The sequence below is a fragment of the Poecilia mexicana genome, unplaced genomic scaffold (assembly GCF_051168715.1).
Source record: "Poecilia mexicana isolate PSO_F unplaced genomic scaffold, ASM5116871v1 scaffold_15, whole genome shotgun sequence".
NCBI classification, from domain to species: Eukaryota; Metazoa; Chordata; class Actinopteri; order Cyprinodontiformes; family Poeciliidae; genus Poecilia; species Poecilia mexicana.
Genome location: NW_028263384.1, coordinates 19,050,055 through 19,062,114, shown reverse-complemented (window position 1 = coordinate 19,062,114; position 12,060 = coordinate 19,050,055). Strand labels below are relative to the sequence as shown.

At 34.9% G+C, this 12,060-nt stretch overlaps 1 protein-coding gene across 1 annotated transcript in view; it reads left to right on the top strand.

The window, feature by feature from the left end:
• eys (EGF-like photoreceptor maintenance factor) overlaps nucleotides 1–12,060 on the top strand; it is a 183,479-nt gene that overhangs the window by 144,740 nt on the left and 26,679 nt on the right. Inside the window, exons 41-42 of the mRNA XM_088012971.1 lie at nucleotides 663–771; nucleotides 8,008–8,231. Coding sequence (XP_087869097.1) covers nucleotides 663–771; nucleotides 8,008–8,231 — 333 coding nt within the window. The remainder of the gene's footprint in view (nucleotides 1–662; nucleotides 772–8,007; nucleotides 8,232–12,060) is intronic.

The window sequence follows — 12,060 nt, the reverse complement described above, 5'->3', positions numbered from 1 at the left end:
ATATGGTTTTTGCCCTCATTTTTATCATTAATTAATCCTGAGTGACACAATAAGCTCTTACAGGTTTGCATTTTGCATGTCTTTGTGAGGCTGATTAGTTTATGTATTTATGACTGTTGTAATTATTAGTAAAGTTAATGTAACTCCTGTTTTATTTGGCGTGGCAATGTGTGTCATTCACTGTAGCTTTATCATGTAAATGAACCTGCTAATGACTGCTTATCTCTTTATGTAAATTTCAGATTTTTTTCTAAGGAACACAGCAATTTAAAGTATCGCTGCAGTGCTGAGAAGAAACCTATTTTGGTGCTTCTTTTTTTATTTAAATCTTGCATCCAAACCATCGTCTGTTTTTGTCGTCTCTCCTGGGTTTTGGCTGGTGGGGAGTGATATAAACGCACCATTGCTCCCAAGCCAATCTACCACTGCATAAAAATCCTCATAAAACTGTATGTAATGTATACCTAGTCAGTTTATGGTATATCCTCAATAGTGACATTAGCAGCTCCATTACTGTGACTGCTGTGTCTGTCTCGCCATCAGAATATTTCCATGCTTTGCTGGATTTATTGTGAGTCGCAGATTTTGCTTGGATCTACCTTACTTACTAACTCTCTCAATCACCTCATCTCTCTCACTGCTTTTTTTTTTTTTCTTAACAGATTTAGCCTGCCTGTTGGCAAACAAGGAGGGTCATGTCGGATTGAAATTGCTGCAGATAATGGCACTGCACAGCATCTTGAGGAACTTGTGTCTCACCCTGTGTCAGAGGTATGCTTACCTGCCTTCAGTCACATCAACCGTTGCCCTTAAAGTCCAGATCTCTCTTTCCCTTTTCCATGAGGTTTGTCATAGACCAGCGATTGCCATTCATGACTTCCATGCATGATTAAGCAGTCAATTTCTATAAAACTGACTTATCAATGCACTACAGATTTTAGCTTATCTGTTGTTATTTCCTGCTATTAAAAAAAAAACAAAAAAAAAACAACATTTATAGTATAGTTCTCAAAAACAGCTCCAAGTTACAAAGCTGGGTCTTTCAGCTTCACTGAAAATATACAAAAAACAGTAAAATCCTCCATGTTATGGACAAAGTGGTAGATACAAAAAAAGAACTAAAACATGATTGGAGCAACAACTGCTGTTTTATAAAATATATGGATAACTATTTTTTTTTGTTTGTTTTACATAACTCAAAATGTAAATGTGTGCCATATTAAGATTTATTCTACAAGGTCAATTCAAAATGAATAACATCTAATTAGTGGAGGGGAAAAGATCTAAGCTGTAACTGTTGTTATATTGTTAGGCTACAAAGTTTTTTGTGATTTAACATAGACTTTAAGAGTCTTTTCTGCAGCTTAATTAATTAATTATCCACCTTTTTCCTGTAGCCAATAATGCTTCCCTTGAATTCTATGTATGGCCTTTCATTCTTACAAATCAAAGCAAATATGTGTTACAGTCTTGCAATACTCACTTCTGCATTTAATAATAGCTGCATATCAATACTTCAAAAACTATGAAGATGACCTGAAGACATGGACTCTAGCATATTTAGATGGAGAGGGGAGGTAAAAATATACTTTAAATCTATATTGATTTGACATTTCCTATGCTTTTATATCACTGGGGGCTTATTACCTGTGTATTTGACTGCTTGCAATGGGCAATTTTCTATTGTACATTCAGAGAGTGTTCAGAGATATCAGATCAGAATGTCATGCACTGATAAATTATTACTGGACATAACTGTCTTACTCGTTCTTAAACCTAAGATTCTGTGAGGTGATGTGAGGTGAGGTGAGGTGAGGTGAGGTGAGGTGAGGTGAGGAGAGAAGAGGATATTCCTTAATGGGCTTATTATTGCTCAAATGAAAGATATTTTCACAGATTGTTTTGAATTCAGAGGCCACAATCATCTTGAATCCTGGTCTGACAATTGGAAACAATCCAGTGATTCCAGGAATAAACCCGACTTCACTTACAGTGCATGTTCACTTTACAACTTCCGTTTTATCCGAGGTACTCCTGTCCTAACATAGCCAAGCTTTGTGGGTACAAGTACTAACTTCACTAAAGATTATTTATGAATCTTTAATAAAGTTTGGAAAAAAAACATCAGGGCAGCGTTGCACTGCTCTACTATGGAGTTGTTGTTTTTTTTTTTGTTTGTTTTTTTTTTGTATTAGCTTTATTTAGCACATTGTGACCTACCTTTTCTTGAATCAGGTGAATTTAAGATGAAGCCAGGTTATCACTGCCTCACTTATCCTACCATGCCTTGTGATGATCAGGAGGTACAAATAAAGCATTGATGTTGGAGAGTAACCTGGGGATATACACTCTCACATATTTGATTAAACAGATGATGCTTACTGGCAGCAGCTGAAACAGCGACTGCATTGTTTTTTTTTTTGTTTTTTTTTGTTTTGTTTTTACTGAACTTTGCCACCACCTCCGTGCCAACGGTGGCTCCGTTCAAACAACTGACCTATTGAACTCAGGACAGCAACACGATGAATTGTTTCTTTGTTGCCCTTATGTTGTCAAAAGCAGCCCAGTAACGGCCAACACTCGTTAAAAGTAGGTGCACCTGTTATGTTTCCCCATAGATGATCAAAGGTAGCAGGCATGAAAGCACCATTAAGATAGCTCAGGCTCAATAATCAGATGTGGCTCATTAATTTCATCTATAACTCCTCTATATGTTATTTATAATTTTGTTTTTCTCGTTCAAAGGCACAGAGAGGGACTCAACCTTCCCACCGGCTCAGCATGCCCCCTCCCTCAGCATGATTTATGGTCTTCTAATTTGAGATGCTATGATTTTTTTCACATCCTCTTTCTTTCCTTTTTTTTTTTTTTTTTTTTTTTTGAATTTTCCTTAAACTTATAACACATTCATTAATTACAGGAGCACTATCTGTGTTGCAATTAGCAGGTAGACTGACAGATAACCTTTGCTTGCTCAGATTACCACAGTGTGTAGATGTGAAGAAGAGACATTGGGTCGAGTACTCGACAAAATGACATTAATGACATATTATTCCAATATATTGATATTAGATTTATACATTTGTATAGATTTATATCATATATAAATCTAATATCTCTTGGAGTCCACTCATGCATAGAATAGTTATGTTGTCAAAATGAGCCTTTCAAACCAGCTAATCTTTTCATCTAATTTTTATTGATATAGTGCAAAATGACTAGCATTCTAGTCATTTTGAGCAATTTCAGTTTAATTCAGCTGGTTTGCATAATACTAATTGATATTAAATGCCATCTCAACTATACAGAATTTAATTTAGTCAAAAGTTGATACAAATCAATCTTCGACATTTCAATACAACAAAAAACAACACTTCTTAGTGTGGAAATTGTTACTGAGAGAAAAGGACTTAGCTGTTTTAAAAACAGAAGCTTGCAGAAAGGAAAGTGATTTTCCTACAAATTTTCATTTGTGAAAGACTTACTTTTTTTTACTCTATAATATTTATTTTATCAAAGTTGTCATTTATTTAAAAGAATGTTGTACAAAAAATGTAACATCCTCAATTTGAGATGTGCCTCATTTTTTTGTTTTTATTTTTACAGATGCATTAGATTTCCAGTGAGGCAGAGATATGCAGTTCTGCAATATCACAATTCACTTTCAATCTTATAAATTCTCATTTATGCTAAAAGTAGAAATTGTGAGATTTGCAAAATCTGAGATCAAGAATCAGCCACACGTTTTCTGATCAGTCCATCTCTACCACAAAAAAAATATCTATGTAGGCCCAGCAGATTGCACTGAGGAATTAACTTTGCAGCAAATACTCAACCTGAGATCACATTCACTTCACAGTACAAACAAGTTTAAATTATGCCCAGTTACACTGAATCTAACTCACTTCAAATTTCTATAATTCTCCCCATTCCGATTCAAACACATTCCGATTCAGACTGGAGTTATATCCATTTCTAATACAGTAGTGATTTATTGTATTGCATTACTTGTGAAAGCTCTTTATAGTATGCCTACAAATGCACTTTAAAAGGACATCCTATTCACAATTTGAAATAAAAGAAGCCCCTTAGCTGGTTTTGTTACTAATGCTTATAGAAAGCTTTCAGTGAACAACTAGTTTCAAGTGTTTATTCATGAACTGGCTCTACCCCTGCCACAGAATCATTATACTTGTCACATATCTCTTGGCCAGGGCTGCACCACATGAGAAAATAACTCAATGCTAATATTAGTTGAAATATAGAAGCTGTTTTTTTAAACTCTCTACAGCTTTCAGCATCTTTAAAACTATGATATGCATCAGGTCTGGTTATCTGTAACATGTATATTGACCACCAAAAGGCTTCTTACTGTATATCTGGCATTCAAAGTCTGAACTTATGGCAGTTTTGTGAAAGAATTATAATACTCTTGGTGATAATAATCTTCACACTGATGTTGCTATCACAATATGTTTGCTGTACATTGGGCTGTCTTATCTGTGGCTATGTTATTTTATTCAAAAATGGCACGGAACTGTTTACTAAACCGTAAAACTGAATTAATCCAAGGATGTAATATACACTGTAATCACAGTGACAGTGTTAATATAATTCCTGTTCACTTGAGAGAGTGAGAGACCTGTCTTTGAGGTCACTGTTGGAGAAAAATGTATCCCCAAACTGTGTTTTCCCTTTATAGTACTGAAATCAAGATTTTTGCTCCAAGAACATAAAAGACCTTGCATGTGAAAGTATCTGCTATATTTCCCAGTACAGAAGATAACTGGTTAGCCATGCAGCATTGTGTCTGTGTAGCCAAAAATGCTACTTTAAAACAAAATTCAAAAATGAGCATATGGCTCTCGTGAACTCAGTCGCTGTTGGTCCACTTACAAAGTCATGAATATTGCATAAGTGAGCATTTCGAATGGACTCGTCTCATAAACATGGTAAACACATTGGAAGGGGCCATGAATTCATTCTGCACCCCACCGTCATTATGCAACTCTAGCAGCTCATTGTAGATTGTATCACACAAATAAAGCGTTGCTCATTGTAAATGTTTCCCAGCATCGCAGCTTAGTTTATGTGACTCTTAAGCTTTGTTAAAGATACTCTCAGGGGCTCCCCAATGTGTTGACAGTACAATAGGTGCTCCCATGATCCCTGTCATCCATGTCGTCTGTATTGGTTTTCAGATAAGCAGCAGTTTTGCCACCAAACGTTTGCATTAAACCAACACCCTCAATGATTATGTGGCCCAACACTTAACTGTCCCTCCATGAAACGACTCCTCTGCAGCTGTCCATCACTTTCGCTCAGCCGGCTGCATAAAATGATAATTGGCATTTTGAAAGCACTATAAATACATAAATACTGACGTGACTGCTCAGATTTTGTGGTGGCAGTTATGAAATTGAACTGTTATATTTGATAGAGAGGTAGATAAAAAAAAATGGCATAATTTCTGAGAATGTCTAAATTATGATGGAAAAGAACATGGAAGTAGAAGGAGTACAAAAGGTAAATTCATATTTAAACTTTACTGTGCAGATATGTAGTATGTTTTATACTTTTATTTTGATATTGACTGAATTTTTTCTATAATATTTATAACAGAAAGTTTATCCAGTATTGCATTGTGACCAAAAAAATATTTGTTATTGTAGTGTTTGTATTGATCTAGAGAAATAGCTCTTAATTTTTTTCTGAGTGGCTTCTGTTTTTTTTTTTATATTTATATATTTATATTTTTTAGTCAGCTCAAAGTCTCTTTTTGTACTTCAGAGTATTGAGAGCAAGGTTTACTTTTATTGAGTTACTTAAGATTGACTTATAAATCATTCAAGTGTAAACACAGTATAAAGATTCAGGAGATGAACTGGTATTGTATCTATTCATTATTAAAACTTTAGAATATACACTGACTTGTTTAAATTTCTTCCTGAGGACACTTTTTATTAATTTCTCTAAAAGAGCACATATTTGTATTCTTTTAGTTGCAGTGCTGTAAAAACTAATTTGCACATTACACATTTCTTTTCAGATTATACATTATTGGAAAATGGCTTTCTTTTTTTCAAGGGAGAAAAAGCTATTCATAATAACAAAACTCAATGTAAAAAATGAGTGAAATCTTTATCATTAACTACAGTTTTGTAGCAATTAGTCCAGTTTCACAAAACAAAAAAATCACCTGCATACAACCCATCTTTCAATATTAGATAGCTTGAAAGACATCAGGACAAAAAAGAAACAAAGTTAGTTACATCTTTCAGTTTTGAAACTGTTATGAAGCACTTTTTAAGGCTTGGGGTCTCTAGGAAAAATCAGCAAAAGTCATTATCCTCCGATGGAGAAAACGTGGAACCAAGAGAGCTTCAATGCCACATCCAAGAGGTCACAAAAGAACCCAAAACAGCTTCTAAAGCACAACAGGCCTCACATGCCTCAGTTAATGACACTGTTTGGAATTCATCAGAAAGAAAAAGTTTGGGCAAAAACAGCATCCATGGGAGAGTTCAGAGGCGAAAGCCACAGCTAACCAAACACACACACAAAAGAATGGATGTTTGTGAAAATATTAGAATGTGTGGACTGATGAAATAAAATTTTATTTTCTGGAATATGCAATCTCTTGAAAAAAAAACATGGCAATAAGGCATTTCAGAAATATTTAAACTGATTGTTAAACATGATGGTCTGGAGCAGGTTAGTCACTTGAGCACCTGGAAGACTTGACATAATTTATGGGACCTTGAACTTTGCTTTCTACCACAAAGTCCTGAATAGCTTTATTTGTGGGTGCTAAATGTGTGCTAAGAGAGGTTTGCATGCCCTTGCTGTTGTGAAACTGGATGCAAAGACAGAACTGGTGGTAATTTATAGTGGCTAATAAACGAAACAAAAAAATACATAATCCAGTAAAGAAGTTTCAGCGTGTTTTTACCTCAGAATTAGCTAAAAGAGAACATTATTTCAAGTCTTTTATAAACAGCAGCATTATCTATAAATTTAGAAATATCATTCAAACATTATTCATTCAGATAATATTTTTAGTATTATTAAAAAAATTAAAAAAAACGCCTCGTCGGGTTTGGACCTAAAGTTCTCTAATTCCTTAATTCCCTAAACAATCTTTATTCCTGTGAGTTTTATTCCACAATAATAAACATTTATGCAACATCAGCATTGAATGTCCTGTCAAAAAACATAAACTTCTTAAAAATCTGAATTGTTTCAAACGTAATATAAAGGCAGGCTCAGTAATTATATTTTGGTTTAGTTCTATTTTATTTAGCATGGACAAACATATCTATAAAAAAAAAACAATATACCTGAACCCTCACTGAGAATAAAACCTTTTTAACTGAACTCCAACAGGATTATTTACCCAAATTATGTAGCTCCGTTTTGGCAGCAGAATTAATTTCACTCATTAAGCAAAAGGTTATGGTAGAATAAGCTGTGAGTTCCTGAAATTTATCACAATTAATACTATTTAAATGTCACATGAAAGTTAGCAAGTAATGTTTTTGTTTTTATTTCTCTCTCTCTCTCTCTAGACATATGCAGTTGTGAAACTCCTTTATTGCTTGTTAACTGAAAAATACTGATCTAAACATTTAACAACAAGTCAAAAAATACCCTGGAAAATCCAAATCATCTACTTACAGAGGATGAGACTGCTTACATGCTAACTTAAAGAACTTAAAACGCTTACAGGATGGATTTACGGATTCAAAATTATAATTCTGTGCCGATAGGTTCAGAAAGTGAATTTAGTTAACAGTATTGTGATTATTTTCCACATTATATTAGCGTTGAATCTAGCAGTAGGTTCTAGATGCCGTCTTACACATTTCATATTAATATAAATCAATCTCATTTTAATGTTAAATTGATTATGTTATGTACTGTTGCATCCAAACTGTTCCTAACTTCAGAGACTGATTTATTTAAGGATAAATCAGCTCTCTGACTTTTTTTTTTTTTTTTTTGCAGACATCCTTTGGACCTATATTTCTTGGGGATGTTTCATCCCTCTGGGAGCTTCATGATGAGAGAGGAAAAGAAAAGAGGAGATTCATTGGCTGCATCAAGGAATTCCAGGTCAACTCAAAGGAGATTGACCTGGTGGGTGAAGCAGTGAAGGGGAGGAACATCAAGAACTGTGACCCGCCTGTCTGCCAACACCTTCCCTGCCGCAACGGAGGAACATGTGTCAGGTACAGTACCAGGTCACCTTTTAGCCCAAACAGATTATTTAAGGCGCTGGAATGTAAAAACCAACACGAACGTGAGACAGTGTCCCTGAAAATTCATTTCTACATGATAACGCGTGCTGCAGAAAAATGAATCTAGGAATAGGAACCGCCTGTGACTGATTACACCTTATTTACAATATTCACCTGCACCAGACAAAGTGGTAAGAAATGATGTTGCTGCATAACCTAATGTTTTTTTTTTGTTTGTTTTTTTTCTCACTGTATAATCGCTATGACAGGATCGGCAGAGGTAGTTTGTTTTGTGGGAACCAACACTTTATAGCAGTAACCTGATTCCCCCCCCCTCCCCCATCTTATAAGAACATGAACGGTTATGGTCACACATTTAGCACCCTGCCAGGTATGGAAATGAGAGTTTCGCTTTTTCCTTCTCTACTATTTTTTTTTTATACAAACATGTTCTGTCGTCGAGCTCTGGTGTTCCTTTATCTTGATTATGTTTTTGTTGACTAATGGTTTATAATTGACATCTGATGCTTTCACTGATGCACAGAGTAGTTATGATTAAACTACACATAGGTGAACTCTGTTTACTAGTGGGGTACATTTTGAAGAAAGAAGTTTATCTAGAAGTATTAGATTTAGGGGGGCTAGATACAAAATGCGTACCCCACATCCAAAATTGTTGATAATCACACACAATTTTTCTTCCATTTTACAATTATGCACTCCTCTGTGTTTATCAAATTAAATCCTAATAAAATATGCTGAAATTAGCTATTTTGATACAATAAAATCCAGTGTAAAAAAGGTCCAAGGGCTCTAAATTCTTTTGCAGACAAAGTATATTTGTTGGCTGTTTTCCCTTAGGTTAGGATGGGGCTGTCTTTGTCTAAGGGACAATATGAAGTGTCCTTCACACTGTATCAAGCTTTTGCCTGGTTCATTTCAGTATGGCTGTCACTGCTCTGTCTCAACTGAACCACAGCTTGTCCTCAGATTACTTCATTAGTCGATAAATAAATATGAATTCACAATTAAACAATTTATACATTTTTCTATTTTTTGTTAAATATTTTATTTGGGAACATGATGCAGCCTGCATCATGCATAAAAAGTGGGTGGGAGGGTCTTACGTAACTATTAGCAATGAATGAAGCTAACGTGACCTCGTGTGTTTTCTGCCTTCTGTCTCAATGCTCACAGGCATATTCACTTCAACTGCATACGCTTTTCTAATACTTCATGGAAAACATGAACTGCAACAAAATTATGTGCAGGTTCTGTTTTTCAAAACATAATCTACAACACAATTCTGAAAGAGTCATCACATATTACATTACATCATGTTTGACATTTTTTGTTGTATTGAGCTATATGGCATTTCTGAGACCAGAGATTTGCCTTTATGTCTCTCAGTTTTATTGTTTTGTTTCATTGTACTAGTAAAAGTGTCATAATAGGCAAAAAATATACCGTTGCAGACCTTTTTATGCATAAACAGAGTTATTGTCAGTTATTCCATGACAATAAAAGAATACTTCTAGCTCTTAGACACAAATTTAGTTTTATGTTCTCTGTATGTGTGAAATTAGCTGCACCACCTGACAAAAACGACAAAATGGGAGCTTTCACCTGCAATCTTAGCTGTATCAAAACCATTTGCATCCATGAATTTGTCACAGTCACTGTTTGACACATTCCTTTTACATGCTAATACTATGATAATGTCAGGGTGCGGTTGTTGAAACGACACAACAATTTGGTCATCCATAATTTTATGTCTCATCAAAGATTTCCTGAATGGAAAATAGAGAAATCTATGAATAAGTCTAACTTTTGAATGTGCTGCAATCCTAAAGCAACTATGTTTTTGTAAAGCACTTTCTTTTCCCGACCATTTATTTAGTCAACAAGCAGAAGAACAATTCCCTTACATCTTTTTTTTATCTCCAATAGTCGGCCTAATCAGTCTGCCATCACTCTCCACTTTCCAGCAATTTGGCTCGTCTTTTTAAGTACGCATTAACTGCGCATGATGCTCTTTCACCTTTGGTAATCTAGGAAATAGCCACTCTAAATGTCTCCTTCATTGTGTTGTGACACTATCAATTAACAGTTGCATTTATTAAACAGGAAATGAGAAAGGGCACCATGAATATTGGAATATGAATAGCTTTAAGAATCCCAATTAAGAGTCGGTGGTCACATTGGCTTGTCATGTGGGACAGTGTGAGCCATGCAATTATCTGCATGATGAATATGCGTTACTGCAGTATCCTTTTGAATCACATTGTGCCGGGGTCATCGGGAGTTCGCACAGCTCTGCTCATTGTATTGGTATCCCTAGGTTGCACTGCCGCAACATAATAGGATGAATGGGGATTTTTGTCAAGGGTTCAGTTTTGGCTATTTTAGTTCCATCCTCTTTTCATGTGGCTGTATGTTTATTAAACCACGTCGGAATATAAATTGAAAACTAAGAGGGCAGTGACTTGTTGCTCGGTGACACACAATACATGTATGGGTAAAATCTTTGTGGGGAAAAAAAACAGGTGCTTGGAACCTGAATACTTTTGGCCTCCTTATTTTGTAGTTGTGATGTTTGGCGTCTGTGTCACTTGTGAACCTCAGGTACAGGTCACAGAAACAGATGCACATTATTCAGCAGGTGAAAATTGTTTCCGAGAAGTGCTCACGCATACACACGTACTGTAAGAGCCGCTCTGTAACAAAAACTGTGAAAAAAAAAAGTCAAAAGATATTAAACCACCTGAGGAAAATATGAACACCTGTTCAATCAAAAGTGATAAAAAAACACAATCTGTGGACTAAGAGATCCAAAAATTTATACAACTGCTCCATTCTTTCCATCTACAAATGTACTTATGATCAGTGTGGTGCAGCTTGCACCTGCATCCTTTGCTCCCTTACTGTGAGTTCCTTGCTGGGGTTCTAATGCTAATGACATCCCCTTGTGCTTCTTTCTGAGCAGTTATTGGAAATTTTGTGGAAGCAGGTGGCAACATCCTGCTGGGAGTATGTCTTTAAGACACCTGAAGACAGAAGAGAGATTAGGAACACACTTAAAGATGCACGCCAGATTTTATTTCATAAGACGAGTTCTTTTGTGAAGACTTTGTCTTTATGCCTTGTATATTTTTTTTATTATTTGTGTACAGTTTATTTGCAGGGAAATCTTTTTACATGTCTGCATTACTGTTATTTTTGTTTCAAGTGAGATGTGATAATACAATTTGTGTGCTTAAACTGTGATCAAAACATATTACATGAAACAAGATTAAAAGTCTATGCTAATTGTTAAATTGGATCTGGTAGGACTGGTACATTTTAAATTAATATATTTTTCATAAGTACTAAGTGGATTTAATCTTCATAAAATGCAGGTGAATTCTAATAAATAGTTTTACTGGAAAGTTAATAGATCAAAAACATTGAAATCATTAATTTTGTTCCAAATTTTAAGACTTTATTTCTGTTAATTTTTAATAAATTATGACTCACAACACTAAAAAATTGTGTCTGACAAAAACTATTTGTCAGAAAATAGATTCTTACATAAGATTGATTAAAATGGGATTTTAATATAGAAATGTTTGTTCTTGATCATATCATATCTCTTTTAATGATGGATTACTCTACTGACTTCACAGTTGTTCAACTGACACACTCAGCTTGCAGGGTAAACCACAAAATGTCTATAATAAAAGAAACTGGCTTGTCAGAGGGCTGAGTTCAAGTATATAACTAGAGAGTTGAATGCAAGGAAAAACAGTCATTAAAAAACACTCAAGCATCAGGGATAATT